The 23,313-nt window shown below is 41.5% G+C and overlaps 2 protein-coding genes across 6 annotated transcripts in view; one reads left to right on the top strand and one right to left on the bottom strand.

Annotated features, from left to right (window-relative positions):
• Positions 1-23,313, top strand: part of LOC126184790 (band 7 protein AGAP004871-like) — a 489,046-nt gene that overhangs the window by 206,580 nt on the left and 259,153 nt on the right. For 3 of the 5 annotated variants that reach the window (XM_049927367.1, XM_049927368.1, XM_049927366.1), the window contains exon 2: positions 12,379-12,448. In XM_049927367.1, coding sequence (XP_049783324.1) covers positions 12,385-12,448 — 64 coding nt within the window. In that variant the 5' untranslated portion in view covers positions 12,379-12,384. Of the gene's footprint in view, positions 1-12,172; positions 12,226-12,378; positions 12,449-23,313 lie in introns of those variants that run through there. The other 2 variants (XM_049927364.1, XM_049927363.1) reach the window with 1 other exon arrangement.
• LOC126184791 (uncharacterized) lies at positions 5,533-12,010 on the bottom strand. Its single transcript, XM_049927369.1, has 3 exons — positions 11,854-12,010; positions 11,519-11,769; positions 5,533-6,279 (listed from the first exon to the last, which is right to left on the bottom strand). The coding sequence occupies exons 1-3, from the start codon at positions 11,927-11,929 to the stop codon at positions 5,992-5,994; spliced, it is 615 nt and encodes a 204-aa protein (XP_049783326.1). The 5' UTR covers positions 11,930-12,010; the 3' UTR covers positions 5,533-5,991.

Below are 23,313 nucleotides of genomic sequence, written 5' to 3' on the forward strand. Positions count from 1 at the left end.
AAGACTAGTAGTGTAGGCAGATGTCACTGTATTTGTACCTCCATACTATCGCTCTGTGACCAAAATGGTACTGAAACAGAGGATGACAGACTAAAGGCCGAAATACTAAATGTCTTTTTCCAAAGTTGTTTCACTGTAGTTCCTTCTCTAGATTGTTGCACAGATGACAAAATGGTAGATATCGAAATATATGACAGAGGGATAGAGAAACAATTAAAATTGCTCAAAAGAGGAAAGGCCTCTGGACCTGATGGGATACCAGTTCAATTTTACACAGAGTACGCAAAGGAACTTGCCCCCCTTCTTGCAGCGGTGTACCGTAGGTCTCTAGAAGAGCGTAGCGTTACAAAGGATTGGAAAAGGGCACAGGTCATCCCCGTTTTCAAGAAGGGACGTCGAACAGATGTGCAGAACTATAGACCTATATCTCTAACGTCGATCAGTTGTAGAATTTTGGAACACGTATTGTGTTAGAGTATAATGACTTTTCTGGAGACTAGAAATCTACTCTGTAGGAATCGGCATGGGTTTCGTAAAAGACGGTCATGTGAAACTCAGCTCGCGCTATTCGTCCACGAGACTCAGAGGGCCATAGACATGGGTTCACAGGTAGATGCCATGTTTCTTGACTTCCGCAAGGCGTTCGATACAGTTCCCCACAGTCGTTTAATGAACAAAGTAAGAGCATATGGACTATCAGACCAATTGTGTGATTGGATTGAGGAGTTCCTAGATAACAGGACGCAGCATGTTATTCTCAATGGAGAGAAGTCTTCCGAAGTAAGAGTGATTTCAGGTGTGCCGCAGGGGAGTGTCATAGGACCGTTGCTATTCACAATATACATAAATGACCTGGTGGATGACATCGGAAGTTCACTGAGGCTTTTTGCAGATGATGCTGTGGTGTATCGAGAGGTTGTAACAATGGAAAATTGTACTGAAATGCAGGAGGATCTGCAGCGAATTGACGCATGGTGCAGGGAATGGCAATTGAATCTCAATGTAGACAAGTGTAATGTGCTGCGAATACACAGAAAGATAGATCCTTTATCATTTAGCTACAAAATAGCAGGTCAGCAACTAGAAGCAGTTAATACCATACATTATCTGGGAGTATGCATTAGGAGTGATTTAAAATGGAATGATCATATAATGTTGATCGTCGGTAAAGCAGATGCCAGATTGAGATTCATTGGAAGAATCCTAAGGAAATGCAATCCGAAAACAAAGGAAGTAGGTTACAGTATGCTTGTTCGCCCACTGCTTGAATACTGCTCAGCAGTGTGGGATCCGTACCAGATAGGGTTGATACAAGACATAGAGAAGATCCAACGGAGAGCAGCGCGCTTTGTTACAGGATCATTTAGTAATCGCGAAAGCGTTACGGTGATGATAGATGTACTCCAGTGGAAGACTCTGCAGGAGAGACGCTCAGTAGCTCGGTACGGGCTTTTGTCAAAGTTTCGAGAACATACCTTCACCGAAGAGTCAAGCAGTATATTGCTCCCTCCTACGTATATCTCGCGAAGCGACCATGAGGATAAAATCAGAGAGATTAGAGCCCACAATCCTTCTTTCCACGAACAATACGAGACTGGAATAGAAGGGAGAACCGATAGAGGTACTGAAGGTACCCTCCGCCACACACCGTCAGGTGGCTTGCGGAGTATGGATGTAGATGTAGATATTCACACAGCTCAAAGTAATAGAAATAACAGCCTTCATACTTAGTTGTAATGTATGTAAGGGGTGGTGATATGTCCTATGTAGTTATGACACTGTTCATGGTTGGAGTATGCTTAGTGGGTGAAATATTAACCAGTCTTCAACCTCACTGAAATTCACACACACATTTGAAACAATGTTATGAACTCACTGTAATCTCTCACTGTGCTGCAGAACAGATGGTGCCCTGGTGTTATATTAACACCTTGATTTGTTAAATTTTTTAACAAATATTACGGCCCTGAATTGGCTATACCAGAGAATTCTACTAAATCTAAATGCTTAACGTTTTGTATGTATTACCTGAGCCAAACATAGCCTTTTAGTAGCAAAAGGACTTACAACCTCTTTAGAAGTTTTTGTGCATATTTTTAGTACACTCGATATAAATTTCAGTAATTTTGCCTCATCTGATACCTGTGCAGTAACTTTTAATCTGGCTAATGTGATGATAAATCATTTTAAAAGATTGAAAAGTAACTGGTTGCAGTTTCTACCAAATCTACCTCCATTATTGTGCCCAGAATGGAGAAGATAAAAATAATTGTTGTAATAAAAATGAATTTTTAATATACCATGTTTTTTAAATCTTTCTAAAGAGTACAAAAAATTTCTCCTAGCCCCATACGAATTCCTAACACCATACAGACAGTCCTGAAAATCTGCGATCTTGAATTTTTAATAGCTATAGAAATACCTGTAAGATTTAAAACCAGACATTGAGATGCATGCAACAGAGAATAGCAAGGAGGTGAACTACCCATACTAATCATGTATCAGTAAGTAGTGTAATAGTGAGCAGTGTAATGCATCAATTATGTACTGCATGCGCCCCATAGTTTTCATTTTAAATCTTAGTGTCTTTTCATAGTTACAAAAAATTCATACTCACAAATTTTCAAGACTGTACACCGGGCTAGGCTAAATTGCTTAATACTTTTTACTATGATTTTAAAAATGTTGTACACAAAAAAATGATTTTTATTTAAATAATTATTTCCCGCTTTTGACTCTTGTGTGTGAAATTTTTCAATTAATTTCAAGAACTTTGATGAAACTACAATGTGCAAGTTGTAAATTTCAGGTTCATTTCACTTTTCTTCATGTGAGCCTACAAGTATATTGCTGCCTTCTACTTATATCTCACAAAAAACCTGTGAAGGTAAAAATTAGAGATTTGAGTTCATACAGACACTTGCCAACTATAGTTCTTCCAGTGCACCATTCACAATTGGAAAAGGAAACTGGTCGTGGGGGGGGGGGGGGGGGGTGATGGCAAGGTACACACAAAGTACTTGCCACCACACTCCAGGCAAGGAAGTGAGTTAAATTTCATTGTTGTTCAGTTCGGAGCTATGTGGGAAGTTTAAAGGCTCTAGGTCATCAGAGTACCCCCCTCTATACACCAGACGGGAAAGCGAGTTAATATTGTACCATCATCCAATTTTGAGCTATGTTTAAAATTTAAAGTTTCTAGCTCATTGGGAAGTTCGTTTTAAATCAGTTGCTAGATCAAACAAGAAAGTGATGTAATAAAAACATGGTAAAAATTAATGCAAAGTTCTCTTACGCATGTATATCTGACAATTGCTTACATAGTTTCACAGTCCAGTCCATAAAATACTATTCATACAAATGACAGTATGTAACAGATCACAGTTTACATAACAGTAGATACTTTTTTGAGTCTCGGAGTGTTTGCATGTACTTAGTTTGTTTAATAATATATTGTGTGAAACACTTTGCAATTGATGTGACAACTGTTTTTTACTTTGTTAAGCGTCATCTTATGTGGCTATGGTGGTTCAGCACGTAGACGAAACACCTACTTGTGAACCCATATTTTTTCCTAATAAGTTGTTTTATAGGCAGTGGTAGTAGTCTAAAACAGTGTGTACACAACTTACTTTCCTTGTGCTAGTCTCCTAGTCGGCATCTCTTCTATTTACAAGAAGTGAGCTAGTCTTGTATGCTTAGTTTATTGAATCTGTGGTGAGAGTTTTGTATCTTAATAACAATTGACCACTAATATAAACTATGAAAGACTGCTCCCAAGCACAACTAATCCAGTCAGCACTAATGTGTCATGGCATACATCACCCCCTCATTTATGTTAAGAAAGTCTTTTCAGTCCCTGTTGGTACAGCATCCAACACCTAACCAGTTAATCCATAGTATCGCAGCAACATTAAAACCTTACAAAAATAAATATTGGTTTGGTGCACAAGTTCGTAGTGTTTTCCCACGAGTTCAATAGATCTAACAGATGCACATAAAAGAGAATTTAGTCCTCAAGAATATATTCTCCTTTACTACTTACAATCTGCCAATGCCGGGGAACTTTTTGATTCTGCAGTTGTGGAAATCACATGGTTTTGAGGCAAAGAATTCATCGAACAATGTTCGGAATGCATTTTCATCCAGAAAGGAAGTTCCTTGAAGGGTGTTATCAAGTGGGCACAGAATAACTTCCCAACCCAACTCCTGTAGAGTAGTTTTTGTCAGTCTAGCAAAATGCTGGTGGGCATTATCATGGAGTAGCATCACTTCACACAGTCATTGTTGTTGGATTGCATCTGCAATACATCGTGGTTGTTGACAGTAAATATCAGCAGTGGCGCACAAGTATTTGTACAGTGTTACTGCTTTGTTTCATCTCAACCATTCCTTTCTTTACCTTATGTTTGCATAAAGACACTATTTCTCATCACCAGTAATGGTAAAGGATAGGAATGGTGGTTGTTGTTCATGAACCACTTGATGACCAACAAGCAGAGATGCACATATGGCTGCCTGCTGATTTTTGCCTTAAGAGCATGCAGTAGCTATGCACCCATTTTTGAACCTTCACCATTGCATGCAAATGTCACACAGTGGTGGAATGATCACAGTTCATCACATTTATCAGATCTTGAGTATAGTGTCATGGAACATTGTGGATTAATGTGTTTAAACAATAATCAAACCCTGAAGGTATTCCTGAATGTGGATAATTGCCAATGTCAAAATGATCCTCCTCATAATGAGAGAACCATTTTCTTGCTGTGCTCTTTCCAACGACATTTTCTCCTTACACACCACTTAATGTTTCTGGCTGCCTCCACTGCTGTCATCCTTCTACTGATCTCAAACAGACGAATGTCAGAAATGTTCAAATTTCCCCACATAGCACATTTTCTAGCACCCACAGATCCACTCACAATCTCGAAATGACAACATGTAAACTCATATAGCCACAACTCCACTCACTATCTCCAAATGACAACATGTAAATGAAAATAGCAACAGTGAACTACAAATAAAAAAGACAACTGATAAACAAACCATAGCAACCAGGATACCAACTTTCAAAACAAAACACTAAAAACTTATGCATCAACTGTTAAAACTTTACAAAGTACCATCAGAGAAATATCAGGCGACTAAACAGCTGAATTGTGAATCACTGTGCCATATGGATTTTGGAGGCTGCGCAGACATCTAAAATACAAGAGGTGGAGCCCCTCCACACCCACACCAGCATGATTGCCAACTCAAAAGGTCTAGTGCTATCTCATCCAACATCTGTGCATGGGCATCCCATTGCAAACTTTAGCCCAACAACCTAATAAATGTGTGCTGTGACTGTTACTAATTCCACATAAAATTTCTCCAAACTAGATTACAGTATTATTATTTCATTTCATGTTGATATTCTTCACTGTGGGCGTACCATCTCTACCACTATGTACCTATGACCTGCAACAGCAATTCTCCTCTCAAAATTGGGAACATGTTTATAAAGAAATACAAATATTTATTGTTTATGAGTACATGAACATAGCAATGTTTATATTTAGTACAAACATTATTCATAGTTTATTATTATGAAGAAAAGATGTAGGCTAGTTTAATACTTCTATTACATATGTTATGAATATTCATCACAGACCTTGTTTTTTTATTCCTTTACCTTAATAGTACAAATGAGACAAAAACAAATGCTAAAAAACTTTTTCTGTCACTCCAGTTTCAAACAAGACTTTATAAGTCCCTAACCACAATATGCAAATTTCTGCTAGCCTGTCTTCTTTGCAGCTGTTCTTAGGTGAGAGACATCAGAAACACAAAATACTGTATCCATAATCCTATTCTACATAATTCAGTCTTCATATTGAATACTATAGTACAAATGAATAATGCAATGGTCAAATTTAGTAATTATAGACAAATGTATAAAAGTAGATACAATAGCTGAATATACAATGCACCAATGTTCTTGTCAAATCATGAGGTGATTACGACAAACATGGGATAATAATGAGTGTCATAATCTGTTACAACTGAGTTACTGTATTCATTCTCAGCCAATACAGACAATACAATAAAAACTTTCCTGAAACCATTATTAAAAAATGATTCACAATGCTGTGGCGTTTTATAAAATTTTGTTCTCTTGTTTGAACATTGCATGTCATTAGAGTCTGTAGAGTCTGCGTTGTAGTATCTTGTGTCACAATTGTATTCTAATGCTTGATTTACATCCTTTTCTAGCACGGGGTGGTACATCTGTCTCTGTAACATAAAATTTTAAGTAAGTTATTATTAACAATTAAAAATAATTACACTGAGGGGATCTATTGAAGAACATGTTTCACAAAAAGCAGTGGTCACATCATTGCCTATAGCCACATGACTTTCTCAGCTGTTGGCGAGCCAACAAAAAAGTGTTTGGTATGAGATTCCATTGTAGTTTAATCACAAGCACTGTCTTTTCCAGCAAGAAGCTGGGAAACAGCCAGTATGTGCTTAACTAGCTATTCAATGTTTGTAATGGTCAGGCCATTAGAGAAGTGTTAAGACATCCTGCAGAATGGAATCTCATATGATTAGTTAGTGATTAATACAAAGGGCGTAAATGCTTCCTACAGCTAGAATGGTTAGAACGTTCATCACTGCCCAAATGCAAGGACTGTGTATGCTGTCACATACTAATATAAATTAAAAAGAAACATATACTAATGAAGTGAAAACTTCCAATCTCCTTCATTACATTTATTCCTTTTCACAGGTATTAATGTCTTCACAGAGCAAAAAAACGTAGTGGCGAGATAAAATGGAAAGATCTGAAAATTATGGGCTTTTTTTATTAAAAATATACTTTCATAAGAATTTGGGTGTGAGTTAGCAAATGAATTGTTAGAATAAGTAAAAGTCAAGTAATAGTAGTGTTCATGTTCACATGTACACCAACATTTATGAAACTGTCAATGTCAGAGGATATAAGGAATAAAGTCAAGTGATTGCAGCAATAATGTTCACATGTATACCAACATTTATAAAGTTGGCAACATCAGAAAGTATCGTTATGGCTGAAAGGAACTTAACACAGCAGATGAAGTATGTCAGAATACACAAATGATAAATACGGGACTGTAAGTGATGCTGACTTTCAGAAGTGAGTATAATGTGAAGCCCCAACATGCTCCAGTCTGTATAAACATTGTGCTACAGAATTGAAGGTGGTCTGAAAATTTTCCTGCGAGACCTCTCTCCTTATGGTTTGTTAATGAGTTCATGAAGGATAAAAAGCAGTAACTGAATACCAGTGATGAATGCAGTGACAAACAAGATGCTGACCAACCATGTGCTAGAGACATTTGATGTATGATTCATCAGTCAAATGTGCAGGAAAAGCAAATGTGCATTCATTTTTATATGTGGCCAGGCGGCACTAGCTTTAGTATTGCATATGGAGTAGCCTGAAATATGGCAGTGCCTGCAGCTTATATCAGTGTTGCATATGGAGTAACCTGAAATGTGCAGGCAGTGCGTAGGGCTCTGAAACCATTATAACGTAGTGTTTACTGCTCAGATTGCCCTCAATATATAGATGATGATGTAACACTTCAAACCACAACACTTGGTGCTTCTAAACCAGAGGTGGCCAAGATTTTGGCTTGATGTCCATGCCCTGGCCTTGCTTAGCTTTGCCGCACATTTCCCCACTGCCACGCCACACTGTCTAAGTGTGAGGAGGGGGGAAGAGGGGAAAACTGTGAATGTGCCGCATTTACATGGCAATGCAGTCACACTGTATGTGACTTGATTTTATATTTAACATTTATCAACAACACAGATCACAAAAAACACAAAGTTTCAGTATTAATTTTTATTTTTGGCATGCTTAAGACATAATATAATTTTGATCTGGTACAAACAGTCTGCACAAATGGACAGACAGACAATATCACAGAGTTGACCAAGTTGCCATGTAATCATGACATTTAGTTTCACAATGGAAAAAAGGTTTCTCTCACAAATATGTCGATTGAAATATTGTAGCACTTTTGTGACCTCATTATGGGGACTCTGAAACTATTTGAGAAAAGCAATGTAGACATCCTAGACAGTTATAATGTACAAAGATTTGCCATTGTAACAGGAATTTCCTTGCAGATCCATCAGTTACATTTGCATCTGCACAGAAGTGCTTTCAATTGAAATGGCAAAAGGACTCAAAAACAGCTTGACAACATATGTAAGATTGGCAGTTTCCACAAAACCCTTATAAAACTATCCTTGTAATTCATTCAAGACCATATTTAATTCTTCAAACCTCACATTTTCCTGGGAGTATAGGCAGCTGGACTGTCTTTATCGGAATCTGTTCCATCTACAATGTGATTTTCTTTTAAAATGCATAACCATCAAATTAGAAAGAAGTTGTGCAATGTCCCACAGTGGGCACTGTGCAGTCAAGGCCACTTAAGGTGCAAGTCCACAATACATTCCATATGTTCTTTCATTCCTGCACTCCTCTTTCCTCCATAATTCAACAGTAGTGAGTTTTAAACTGAAAAATCATTCCAGGCATGACCCAAGACTTAACCAACATACTTTGCAGTAATATATGAAGTCTCCATATTACAATTTATTCTTCCTTATTCAAATTCATATGCTGATACTGCGGGCTTTTAACCTCAACTAGGCAGACTAGCACTTGCTACTATATTGTTTGACAGCTATGTTGCATTTCGACAATGGTTTGTGTATTTTTATAACTGGGACTCTATTATTTTGCAACCATCATTCATGAATCATACCTATTAGGATATGCTACAGTATTTAATAAATCATTTCCAATAATTACATTCAATCAGGTAACAATTAGTGTTTTGCGCCTGTATGAAACTTTTAGTCTTGTCTTCCAATGAGAGCTAAACTTTATGTGTTAACAAAGATTCTGTAGTATAGCTTAACTAATATTGTGATTTCTATTTTAATGCGCCATGCAGTGCAGGCGTTCATTCACCAATATTGTCTTGCTCATTAGTAACTGAGTTGCTACCCACTGAAGTGCTGGAATTCTTCCATAGCTGCTGATTGGACTGTTCTTTGAATAAAATGCTCCTGTTACCAAAGAAGTTGTAATTATACTCATACAATCAGTTTTGATTACATTATGAATCAATTTCAAGTGCATTAAGTGATTCTGCTCATTAAGTGGTTATGCTGAACACAGCACGCTAATATAAATTGTGTTCAGAATCGCACAGCATACACTGTCCTGTTAAGACAGTGATGTATTTTGTCCAGTTTTATACTCTGTGTTAACTGACTATGACTTCTAGAATAACAACTTGAACTTGCAAATGTGGAAGGTGATCATCAAAAGCTCAAATTTTTATTCTAATTTAATGCCATAAGAGCACCAAGAGTATTTCACACAAACCCGAGAATGATTTGTAACTGAATCATACACTATCTGAGTAAAATTGCAACTTATTTGGAAACTGAAGTTTATTATTTCAAGAAACATTCCTTCATTCATCACTACATGTTGTTAGAGTACATTTATTTACTGTGATACCTACTCTGTGAAAATGCATGAAACAGTGAAAAGTGCAGCAGTGTCAGTATACTGTGCATGGTGTGGCAATGCTGCTTACTTTCCTTATATAACCCCACAATTGCTGCAACACAGTGTATGCTTTATACCATGATTCCCTCTTAGACATACACATTAATGAAGCGATGAGTTACTTGAACTTACTGTGCGGCTATTGTGAGCAATTATTTATTTAGGTGTCTACTTCGTGTGTACCTTCCTTGTTCTATATTTAATGTTCTATAATTTCCACAGGCATATCTTTACACACATTATTTACATTGCTGTGCTACAGTACTACTTCGAGTCACTGCTCAGATATGTGTACCAGATCAGTTGTGACAGTAAGAAAAGCATGCATATTTGCTAGTCTTTTTCACCATTACTGTGTGTATATATATATATATATATATAAAAAAATCACTTCTGTGACCTTGAACTTTCTCACACACGTGTCAACAACTGAGTAGAAAAAATCGAATGACAACAGACATCAAGTATGCTAAGAACAAACTATGTAAAAGATACCATGCTTTCATTGCAGAATTCACATTAAAACATTGCTTTATTACCAATTCAATTGGTGTTTGGTTTCACGAAGACTACAAAACATGTTATCAGAGATTGAAAAAAATGTTGCTTGGCATCTTACACCTGACACTGAATAGAATGTTCCTCCAATTCCTAAATTAGCCACCACTCTACTACCTACTGAATCTAAATTATCCGTAATCTAAGAACTTTTCCCAAAATGCAGCAATTCATCAGGGTTCACAAGAATGTGTCTGAGAATATCAAAACTGGCAGACAAATCATCTAAAAGACGTAAGTCCCCTGATATCTACAAACTACTGATAGCAAAAATTTTGATGCATAAAATTATACTCTTTCTTTTCTGTACCATAGTGTAATTCCTATCATCCTAGTTTTGTTTCAGATATACATCTCAAAGAAGGCACCTGTAAACTTCAGCACTGACTTCTTTGCTATTGGTAAATAAAATCAAAATTACCAATTCAAATGTATGACAGTCTTGTATATGGAAGAACAGCTAATACATTCAGTTGCAATCCAAATAATCAGTTATCTCAAAGATGGTAAACATAAATATCACTAACATTTCGACAATTGGATCTAAGTGGGTGCCTGATGATACTTATTATCCACTAATCAAACATGTTAGTGTATCAGTGTGTGGTGCTTTGATAAACGTGGAATCTGCTTTCCTGGATACCACTTCTGTTGAGTTGCAGACATACACAGATACTTCAGACATTTAATCTTCACTAACACCATATTTCAAGTAAGTGCAGAAACATAGTGCACCAGTACATGCTTCCTACAACTACTGTACATTACTGATCCATTGTTGTACTCCTCCACAACCATTACATTTCGCTTTAGAACTACTATTTTGAAATCACGAGCACCTGATTTACTCATCCCTCCACTCACAATACGCTGATTCCAGATACGTCCACAAGCAAGATGTGAGACTGCATGCAATACCTTTTAACTTACATTTTAAATATTTTGTATCTTTCAATACTCCTTCATAAAGCTAAACATCCACTTAATATTCTTTTCACTAGGTAAGATAATACATCTTTCTATAATTTTTACAAAGATAATGCACATCTGATAATCACTACTGTTAGTTTTCAGACATACATGATACCAACTGCATTTGAAACCGTACTGACTGATAATAATTATTAAAAATCAGACTCTTTAAGTCTGGGGCAAATATGTATATAAAAATAAATATTTGGGACCCAAACCAAACAGGTCATCTGTAGCTTCAGTTTTTAACGAAATCTGTATTCGAGTTATGTTCATGGCTACATTATGGCACCACTTTATCCTATCATCATAAAATAAACCTCACCTCTAAATGTAATGCACACAACACAGTTCACTTACCTCTACCACAGCTCTCCCCTGTTTCGTAAGATGTTCCTTGCGTATAAGGAATCTCCCGTACTGGTATGGGTTTTCAATTACGTCCACTTGAAGAATACTGTAGTGACCTCGCAAATCTCTGACTGCCATATCATATGCTTTGCCACTGGAAACGGTTCGTCTTATGTACCTCTTGCCCTCAAACTTATCACTGCTTCTGGAGGTCCAATAATCTGGAGCATAATTTTGTAAGATGTCGTCTAATAATCTCTCTGAAATAAATGTCAAATCGAATAAGTATATGGATGTTGTCGAAAGTGAGAAGACATAAAATGATTTTATCATCATTTACTCACTCTCAGCAGCCATTGTAGTCTCACTCTTCACGCACTGACCGCTGATGACCTTCTGCGGCAAGTCTTTGTTGCGCATTCAGCGGGAAACGCGATAACGTCTCTTAGTGTTTTAAGTGCTACATTTACAGTTTGTCAATACAGAATTGTTGCTTTCAGCAGATTTTAAGGGTGAAAACAAATTTATTTGTATTACATATCAATTATAAAATAAATTCACATTTCGGAACTGTTAAGCTGGATATCGGGTGGGGAAGTCCCTATCTCAGTCGCTGCTTCACGCTTCCCCCGGTCATCGGTAGATGGCGGACCGATCCACAAACTGCAAGTACGTGTCGCCTCGCCAGGCGTACTTGAATGCTGCCGAGTAAAAAAGTAATGAACGTTTTGCGCCTTCACAAGTTTACAATCTTGTTACCACACACTAAACAAATAAAGAAAAGTGAATCTTAATTAACATAGTTTTATAAATACTGTTATCTAGTCCAAGTATTTCCACTACCGGTTTATCCTTGTTTCTTTTTTTAGGACACGATGGAGGAAGATAGAGGGGACGTCGGAAAAATGGAGAGTCAGGCGCTGTCTGGATACAAGGCTGGTGAGTACGCACTCATACAGTGGAGGACAAAGCTACAACCAAACTTGTGATCCTATCTTATTGGAGTAACTTCAGGAATGTACAAGGGGGCAGGAAAGGGCAGCTGCAAACACCCCCACCCCCATAGCAAACTGAATATGCAATCTTGCTCTACATACATACAACTACATACATACATACGAGGGTTGGAACTTAAATAGTGGTAACTATTTATTAACAACCGATACAAAAGAGTTACATGTTTGCACCTGTTATTGTTGCCAGCGATGTGGAAGGCGTAGTATACCGTTAGCAGAGACTGTTCTGTCGATGGTGCGAATGGGGGCGGTCTACTGCCCGTCGAATCTCTGGAACAATTCTGAAGCGAATGCCACGAAGTGGTTCCTTCATCTTCGGAATCAAATCAAAGTTACAAGGACTCAAGTCCAGGGAGTATGGTGGATGGTACAGGACTTCCCAGTCCTATCGATCGAACAGAGCAGCCACAGCTTGTGTTGTATGCACCCGCGCATTGTCGTGCAAAATGATGGGTGGGTTGCGCAGAAAGTGTCGCCGCTTCTTTCGCAAAGCAGGTCGCAGGTGATGCTCCAAAAACGAACACTAATACTGTGTGTGCATTGTCGGTGTGCCATGGAGGAACGTAATGCGTTAGGATAACACCATCAGAGTCGTACAAGAGAATCACCATAACTTGAGACCGCTCCATTCGCACCATCAACACAACAGGCTCTGCTAACGGTATACTACGCCTTCCACATCGCTGGCATCGGGTTCTACACAACACTGGTGACTACTTTGAAGGGCAGTAACAGGTGCAAACATGTAACTCTTTTGTATAGGTTGTGAATAAATACTTGCCACTGTTTAAGTTCCAACCCTCGTACATATATAGCAATTTAGTATCAGCTTGAAAGAATGCAGAACATGCAATGGGTATTGACTAGTAGCAAGGTGTATCCAGAGCCATTTGTCGTGAAACTACACTGCGCAACAAAATTAAAGGATCGTGCTTTCGAAACCTCGTAATTATCTCCGATTGCAACGAGTAAGTTTGAAATTTAGCGCAAAGGTGCCTAGAACGTTTGACACGTGTGAAAAAAGGCCACAGGGCAGAAGTTCATGTGAGCTGTAAGGCAGGTTAATGGTGTCACAATGGGAAGGTCACACCCCCATTTACCCACATTTCACCCCTTCTTTTGACGCCTCTCCGATTTAGTTCAGAACCGCCACACCCAGTGTCAAAATGGCTCTGAGCACTATGGGACTTAACATCTGAGGTCATCTGTTCACTAGAACTTAGAACTACTTAAACCTAACTAACCTAAAGACATCACACACATCCATGTCCGAAGCAGGATTCGAACCTGCGACCGTAGCAGTCGCGCAGTTCCGGACTGAAGCACCTAGAACCGCTCGGCCACCGCAGACGGCCACCCAGTGTCGAAATCGTGCTGTTTCGTAATGGTTGGCAAAGGAAAACATTTCAGACACACCGCCGCTGTGGACCGAAACGAAAAGGCCTCAGGGTGTGGCATAGTGGGCGTCAATGAAACTATCCCTGCTATTGGCGTGTTGATTCCGATACATCTCGCGGTCGAAAACGACAGTTCGATATGCACTGAGCAACAGGGCGTCATTCCTGATAAATATGGCCATTGCTGCCACCCTCCTGGGTGTTTCAACACTACTAACTCCACTGAGCATGATGTAACCCCTTTGCTGTGCCATACAGGGTGGAACCACTAGCGATCGTTGAAAACCATTCGAAGAAATTTGAACCTGATCCGAAGCAGCAGAGTGTTTTCATCCTGATCTGTCCTTTCTTTTTCGCGCTCTTCTATGGCGTGATGACGGGATTGTTCGATATTGACACATGCGTGAATAAAATAACAATGTGTCACTCTAAGACCACCCAGTTCGGTAACATCCCCGGTGCCTCCCATGCACCTTTGTTGAGCACCTGTCGGGAACTTCGACACAAATTCACTTTGCTTCTGCTCTAGCACCTGAAGGTAGGCAAACTCCACCCAAGCGTGTCGAAGGGGGTTGCCTAACTCTCCAGCTCAGTCCTCTACAGATGATGTGCGTCAAACGTTTCATGCGGTCCTCCTCTACTTCCATTTACGCGCGTTTAAGGCAAATAATACAGCATTACGATTGCGCCAAAGAAGTATAATAATAATCAGACAAACATGAGTCGTCATTATTTCTAATTGTGTCAAAGATCATAACAAGAAGTTACGAATAATTGGTACACACGTTCATTCTGAGGCTCATTGCATTTCACCTTCTGAAAATTCAGAAGCTCCTCATATCGCATTCGAGAGAACGGCGGTTCAGATTACCGTCAGGCCATCCTGATGTAGGTTCCTTAAGTTGCCTAGATCGCTTACGGAAAATGCTGGCATGGCAACTTTGAGGGACACGTATCATTTCCTGCTTTATGCTTGTCCTACTCTTGCTTATGCTTTGACTCTGATAACCGACATGTGTTGAACCCTAATACGTACTCTGTCAAGACACATTAATGTGACCACCTGTCAAAAGCATGAATAACCACCGTTTGCAGCGCAGATCGCTGCGAGATGTGGAGGAAGTGTGTCAGTGAGGTTCTAGAATATGCCGACAGGGATGTGGAGCCGTGCCGGGGCCAGCTGCGATAGGTTTCTTGATTAAGGATCCGTGGCATGAACAGCCAGATCGAGATGGTACCACAGAATCTGGATTGGGGGATTGTTGCGGCCAGGGGAGTACAGTAAACTCATCTTGGTGCTCTTCGAACCACGCATGTGCACTGCGAGCTGTGTGACTCGTTGCATTGTCCTGCTGGTAGATGCCATCGTACTGAGGGACAAGCAAACTGCATGTAGGCACGGGCATGATCCCCCAAAGATAATTGCGTATTTATGTTGATCCATTGTGCCTTCCAGAATGACCAGATCATTCAGGGAATGCCACTAAAACATTCTCCAGATAATTAACGCTCCTTGTTCCGGTCTCTACCCTTCCGATGTTGGTTGCGGGGCCTCGGCCATCTACATCCATACTCCGCAAGCCACCTGACGGTGTGAGGCGGAGGTTACCTTGAGTACCTATATCGGTCCATCTGTCCGATCTACATCTACATTTATACTCCGCAAGCCACCCAACGGTGTGTGGCGGAGGGCACTTTACGTGCCACTGTCATTACCTTCCTTTTCTGTTCCAGTCGCGTATGGTTCGCGGGAAGAACGACTGTCTGAAAGCCTCCGTGCGCGCTCGAATCTCTCTAATTTTACATTCGTGATCTCCTCGGGAGGTATAAGTAGGGGGAAGCAATATATTCGATACCTCATCCAGAAAAGCACCCTCTCGAAACCTGGACAGCAAACTACACCGCGATGCAGAGCGCCTCTCTTGCAGAGTCTACCACTTGAGTTTGCTAAACATCTCCGTAACGCTATCACGGTTACCAAATAACCCTGTGACGAAACGCGCCGCTCTTCTTTGGATCTTCTCTATCTCCTCCGTCAACCCGATCTGGTACGGATCCCACACTGATGAGCAATTCTCAAGTATAGGTCGAACGAGTGTTTTGTAAGCCACCTCCTTTGTTGATGGACTACATTTTCTAAGGACTCTCCCAATTAATCTCAACCTGGTACCCGCCTTACCAACAATTAATTTTATATGATCATTCCACTTCAAATCGTTCCGCACGCATACTCCGAGATATTTTACAGAAGTAACTGCTACCAGTGGTTGTTCCGCTATCAAATAATCATACAATAAAGGATCCTTCTTTCTATGTATTCGCAATACATTACATTTGTCTATGTTAAGGGTCAGTTGCCACTCCCTGCACCAAGTGCCTATCCGCTGCAGATCTTCCTGCATTTCGCTACAATTTTCTAATGCTGCAACTTCTCTGTATACTACAGCATCATCCGCGAAAAGCCGCATGGAACTTCCGACACTATCTACTAGGTCATTTATATATATTGTGAAAAGCAATGGTCCCATAACACTCCCCTGTGGCACGCCAGAGGTTACTTTAACGTCTGTAGACGTCTCTCCATTGATAACAACATGCTGTGTTCTGTTTACTAAAAACTCTTCAATCCAGCCACACAGCTGGTCTGATATTCCGTAGGCTCTTACTTTGTTTATCAGGCGACAGTGCGGAACTGTATCGAACGCCTTCCGGAAGTCAAGGAAAATAGCATCTACCTGGGAGCTTGTATCTAATATTTTCTGGGTCTCATGAACAAATAAAGCGAGTTGGGTCTCACACGATCGCTGTTTCCGGAATCCATGTTGATTCCTACAGAGTAGATTCTGGGTGTCCAAAAACGACATGATACTCGAGCAGAAAACATGTTCTAAAATTCTATAACAGATCGACGTCAGAGATATAGGTCTATAGTTTTGCGCATCTGCTCGACGACCCTTCTTGAAGACTGGGACTACCTGTGCTCTTTTCCAATCATTTGGAACCTTCCGTTCCTCTAGAGACTTGCGGTAGACGGCTGTTAGAAGGGGGGCAAGTTCTTTCGCGTACTCTGTGTAGAATCGAATTGGTATCCCGTCAGGTCCAGTAGACTTTCCTCTGTTGAGTGATTCCAGTTGCTTTTCCATTCCTTGGACACTTATTTCCATGTCAGCCATTTTTTCGTTCGTGCGAGGATTTAGAGAAGAAACTGCAGTGCGGTCTTCCTCTGTGAAACAGCTTTGGAAAAAGGTGTTTAGTATTTCAGCTTTACGCGTGTCATCCTCTGTTTCAATGCCATCGTCATCCCGAAGTGTCTGGATATGCTGTTTGGAGCCACTGGAGCATGAAACGTCACTTCTATGAAAAGGCCATCTATCGCCACTCAGTGGACGTCCAGTTGCGGTAACTTCGTGCAGATTCCTTCGTCGCTGATGAACATTTGTCAGCACGGATGCACGAACCAGGTGTCTGCCGCGGAAGCCTATACACAGCAGCGTTCGCCGAACGGTCACTCAGAGGACACAGTTGGTAGCCCCGTGGTTCATCTGGGCGGTCAGTTGCACGTCTGTTCGCTGGACACTTCTCCGCAGTCATCGATCACCCTGTCATTTATGACCCGTGGTGCACCGCAGTTGCCTCGGCGCCAGTTTTGGACAGCGCCATTTTGCCATGCACGGTACACTTTAACCAGCGCAGCACGCCAACACTTTACAAACTTAGCCGTTTCGGAAACGATTTCACTCTTGGCCCGAAGGCAAATGATCATGTCTTTTTGGACGTTAGATAAATCGCTCCGTTCCCGCATTAGGACAACGACTGCATTCAGAATGAGATTTTCACTCTGCAGCGGAGTGTGCGCTGATATGAAACTTCCTGGCAGATTAAAACTGTGTGCCCGACCGAGACTCGAACTCGGGACCTTTGCCTTTCGCGGGCAAGTGCTCTACCATCTGAGCTACCGAAGCACGACTCACGCCACGTCCTCACAGCTTTCCTTCAGCCGGTATCTCGTCTCCTACCTTCCAAACTTTACAGAAGCTCTCCTGCGAACCTTACAGAACTAGCACTCCTGAAAGAAAGGATATTGCGGAGACATGGCTTAGCCACAGCCTGGGGGATGTTTCCAGAATGAGATTTTCACTCTGCAGCGGAGTGCACACTAGTGCCGCCACCTACCGCCTGTGAGTGGTCACTGTATGTTGACGTCGAACATAGGCGGTGTTCACATTAATGTGACTGAACCGTGTTTATTCATATATGTATCCACTTCGGCGTTAAATTAATCATCAGTGTCTTTGTAAAGTATGCTGCAGTGGTAAGAAATTGGGCACTACTTACCAGAAAATTATGCTAAGCAGCTAATGAGAACTCGTGAAGGTAACATGAACAGACCTGAACTTTTCGACTTAGGATACAACAGGGAATCAATGATCGTAAGTTGCAATATGACTTAATACTGTGTAAATACGAATGTAAAGAAAGTTTGGAAGATATTTCGGCTTAACAGGAGAGAAAAGAAACCGACTTTACATTACCTGAGCGATCGACATGCGAATTTCATCTCCAGCGCTGCCAATGTTGAGGATCGATGGACAAAGTTAAAGAGTACTGTACAATATACTTTAGACGGGTATGCGTAGAGCTGATTTGCGAGGCACGTGAAAGACCCGCCGTGGTTCGACAGCCGTGTTAGAAAGCTGCTACGAAAGCAAAGAGAGTTCACTGTAAATTTATTAGCCAAGGCTTCACAGAGAAAAAAAAACTGAACGGAACCATAATTAGCGGAACGAGAATCACGCATGAAGCGCTCAACGGATTCAAAAGTAAAATTTTATCTGTCGACTTGACAGAAAATCTTAAGAAGTTTTGCTCTTGGGTTAACACAGTCATCAATACTCCGCAAGCCACCTGACGGTGTGTGGTGGAGGGTATTTCTGGTACCACTGTGTGATCCCCCTCCTCCGTGTTTCACTCGTGGATGGCGCGTGGGAAAATGATTGGGAGTAAGCCTCTGTATTAGCTCTACTTTCTCGGATTTTCTCATGGTGATCATTCGCGACAGGTATATGTGAGAAATTAATGTGCTGTTCACGGAAAATCTCTCTCTCCGTTCGAACAGGTTTCGGAAGACCCGACGGTACTGACTGTCCGCCGTGTCATCCTCAGTCTACAGATGTCATTGGATGTGGATATATGGGGGCGTGGGGTCAGCACACCCCTCTCCCGGCCTATGTCAGTTTTCGTGACCGAAGCCGCTACTTCTCAATCAAGTAGCTCCTCAGTTTGCCTCACAAGGGCTGAGTGAACCCCGCTTGGCAACAGCGATCGGCAGATCGGACGGTCACCCATCAAAGTGCTAGCCAAGCCCGACAGTGCTTAACTTCGGTAATCTGGCAGGAACCGGTGTTACTGCTGCGGCAAGACCGTTGACTCCTTCTAAATTACAGTTGTAACCCTCTTCGTGATGCACACCGCTTCTCTTTGCGTCTGCCACTGGGGTTTCTTGAACAGCTCGCTCACGCGCCGACTGAACGATCCCGTGACGAAACGGGACTGATTGATGAACAATACTAAAGAATCAGTGGAACAGGCGCCTTGTAAGCCACTTCATTTGTGGCTGAGTTACATTTCCTTAAATTCTTCCTACGAATTTCAGCCTTTTTTTGGGAGATACAGCCACCGCTTCCGCACGTTTCCGTGCGCAGCGGTGTAACCCCGACCGAAGTATCTGGTTCAAGATATAGGTCAATGGCTGATGGACCCCAGGTGGAAAGCTCTTCAGCAGGTGATTATTGATCCCATAACGGACTCCTGGTGTTCAGAGACAGGAGTTGCGCAGCTGCTTCTTCCTCTGCGATCAGTTGAATGACAGCTTCTTCTGCCCTACATGCCAGGATGGTGGCTCTTTGACCCTGCGGATGCGATTCTCGTCCACGGCGTCTGTCGCCGGCGTGAAGATGACCGCAAATGTGTCGGCCAGCTTTCTGGCCTCGGCATCTGGCTCACTGGCCGACCTGCAGCGACGGGATGCGATGCCGGCAACGCGGAAGCATTTTACAACTTTCCAGCCGCTGCCGTCGTCAGGGTTGAGCGTGGACACTGTGTCTGCCCAGACCTGGTTCCTGTGCTCCTCCCGCCTCGTGCGGTTAACGCGGCGTTTCATATCTGGTTTGGTGGGCGAGCCGCCATTCGCGGAATGGCCTGTTCTTCTTGGTGATCGCTCCAGTATGTAAGGCGGGAGTTGGCGTGAAAAATCTCACTGCCGTTGTGGCTACCTCTGAGCGTCTGTATCTACTACCCGGAGTGTTCTGTAGTGAGAGAGGCCAGTGCTGCGTCGGCCGCCACGTCGATCGAGGTCAGGTACGTCGTCGAGAACCTGCGCTCAGAAGCGCTAGTTCTCCATGTTTCGCTGGTTTTAGGTGGCCGGCTAGCAGCGCCGCGTCCATTACGTCCGTGTCGAAAATGACAGGGACGTGATCCGATGACAGCACTTTCGCGTCGTGACGGGCATGAATTGCGCACCTCCCTTCAGCAGAGCAGTGTCGAGCACGTGCAGGAGGCGTCTGCTGGGAAAGCAGGTGGGGTCGAATGGCCTAAGGATGACAGCGCCGTTCGTTTGTACGGCGTGAAAAACACCACGACCACTGGTGTTGGTATCGCGAGACATCCTCCCCTCCCCTCCCCTTCGTGGCTGGCAGGACGTCGAAGTTGTTAATGGGACCTTAAAACCCTAATCTTTCTTCTTTCGTTGTGGAATAGGCGGAGAGAGCCCGTGAACTGTTGTCAAAACAGTAACGATTATATCCCGCGCCCCTGGCGCAATTCCCAAAACTGCACTCCCCCTCCCCTCACCCCTACCTGCTCGTGAAGCAACTTTTCTGTAGTTTTTTTTTTTCTGCACAGTTTTAGAAAATTTTGTGCACTGCTTGACAAAAAAGGGGAAGCGCCCAGAGGGGCAGAATGAAACGAAATGAAACTTCACGATTTGAGAGGGTATGTGATGTTACTTCAACGATTATGAATTCGAATCAAAAATTTGCAAATAACGTGGCAGTATGAGCTCACTTAGCGGTATGAAGCTGTGCCACCTCTTCGCTTCGGAAGGATGTAATAAGCCGTTGTATTCTCTCGTGAGGCAAGCTGGCCCACAACTTTTGTAATTAGTCCTTGACATCCTGGATACTGCCACTGGGACGGAGTTGTCTGTGTCTTTCGGTGACCGCGGGAGTACCTCAACATCACGCACACGGTTCGTAGAGATACGTGCCATGTGTGGACGAGCATTGTCCTGTTGAGAAATGGCACCACATTGTCGCACGAAAGGTAACACGTGGGCAGGATGTCCGTGACGTACCGTTCTGGCATCAGAGTTCCCTCAGTCACTACAGGTAGGGATGTGCTGTGACCGCGCTCGAGAAACGACGCGAAGGCAATTTCTCGAGCATGTCTCGGGTACGCTCGAGAAGTTGACAGTACTGCGCAAACCTTCAGTACACGAACCACTGAGCCGCAGCGGTCGTACTCGTTGTAGGTACGTGCACGGAAAACTTTGAAATTCTATGATTGATATCAACTGTACTACCGTTAATAATGTGTACTGAAGTATTAGCATATGTCTCATAAGACAAAAATCATAGAATTGTTGTTTAAAACAAAGCACAGAATTCGCATGAAACAGAAGTTTTATTCTTACAAAATAAACTACCTTGTACATTCTGCATGTATGCATGCTTGCTTAAACGTAAAAGAGAAGTGCTATAGCCTTTTATATGCAGAAACTGCGCACATGCGTTTATTTACTGAAGAAAGAAAGGAAACAAAAGTTGTTCAGCAGAAGGCATTTTTACATCCAATTGCTGCATTGCCGTCGATTTTTGTTTAGAAATATGATTTTATTAACCAATTGGCCTTTTAGTGTGCTTCTTTGTTTGTTTATAAGTAGTCCCGTTTTCGAAAATATTCTTTCACTGGGAACAGAAGTTGCAGGTATTGCAAGATATTTTTTTGCCACGACAGCTAGACCTGGGTAACTGTTTTCATTTTTTTTTTTTCAGTAGTGTAAAGGATTATCCGTGCGTTGTAGGTACGGTTCTTCCAAATATCGTTGTACCTCCAGGTCTATGCTATCACAACCGCTTTTCATTAGATTTTTATTGGCAACCTCTTCATCGAAAGAAGTCCATAAGGAACTACTGGCGTTTTGTACGAAATGATACTCGTGGCTAGCGTCGTTAGCAGCCGAATGAGTAGATCGTACGGTCTCTACCACGTTTGTGCAGTCCGCAATTAGGCTTGCCACGGCATGTTTTGAATGAATGGGATTCGTAAATGGTAACGTTTTGAATCTTGGGTCGAGAACTGTGGAAACGGCATGTACTTTGTTTGTTTCTATTAATCCTAGCCGGGCTATTAGTAAGTTGTGCAGATGGTGCTGTAGCTCTTGCGCTGTCGTGGTAGCCCACTTCCCATTGCATACGGTTAGGATTAGCTGTCTGATTACTGGAATAGCTTTCGAAAGAGAGGTATAGTTTTCAGTTGAGATTTCATTTGTTACCACTTCAAATGGCTCCAGTACACATAAACATTCGCTCAAAATTAGCCACTCGTCAGCTGTGAGGTTCTCTGCACCTGAATACAAAGATGATAAACAGGCTGCAATGCATTCCTTTTGCTCCACTAGACGTTTTAGCATATAAAACGTACTGTTCCATCGGGTTTCGGTTCACTGTCTAGTAAAATGGTATGAAGATATTAAATTACTTGGAAAAATAGTGTCTACGGCATGCTATGACATTCAGATTCTAACAGCAGTACAGTTTTTTTGTGTGTCAGGACATACTGCTTTGCTTACGTACATTGTCATTAGTCATGTCCTAAATTTTCAGGATTGTGACAAATAACCAAACTACCTTCGTAATGCAGAAATGAGTAATACATATGATAACAAAAAATGGCAAATGCCATTGCTTAAAAGACATAAATTTTGACTTACTTTTGAATGGAATTTAAACAAAAATATTGATAACTATGTTAAAAATAACACAATACCTCGTCCTAAATGAGGACAAACTTTACACATCTTCAATGAAAAGAAATTAGTCGTAACTAAAACCTGTTAGCAATAAAGTACACATTTTTGCAAAATGTAGATTCTACTAACGACTATATTTATTAATATCCAGCTCATTTTGTTTCTAGTTATGGCGAAAAACAGACTTACCGTGACATTGTGTTGTTTTCGGATGTGGGAAACGTCAAAATACGCTACTGCACATACTCGCTCTGTAGTTTTGTTTCTGTAGTTTGTCCTCCATGGCACAACGTAGCGAAATTTTCGGGTGAAGGAAAGAAAACAGGTTCCCTCTAGGTTCCTGCATTGGACTTAGCGACACTT

Source organism: Schistocerca cancellata, chromosome 4, assembly GCF_023864275.1.
Source record: "Schistocerca cancellata isolate TAMUIC-IGC-003103 chromosome 4, iqSchCanc2.1, whole genome shotgun sequence".
Classification (NCBI taxonomy): Eukaryota; Metazoa; Arthropoda; class Insecta; order Orthoptera; family Acrididae; genus Schistocerca; species Schistocerca cancellata.

Bases quoted from the DNA above. Each gene is read 5' to 3' on its own strand.
- LOC126184791 (XM_049927369.1), bottom strand. From the start codon at position 11,929: ATGCGCAACAAAGACTTGCCGCAGAAGGTCATCAGCGGTCAGTGCGTG. The intron at 11,770-11,853 runs GTGAGTAAATGA...CATTTATTTCAG, and splicing joins GACTACAATGGCTGCTGAGA to AGAGATTATTAGACGACATC. The intron at 6,280-11,518 runs GTAAGTGAACTG...TTTATGTTACAG, and splicing joins AGGGGAGAGCTGTGGTAGAG to AGACAGATGTACCACCCCGT.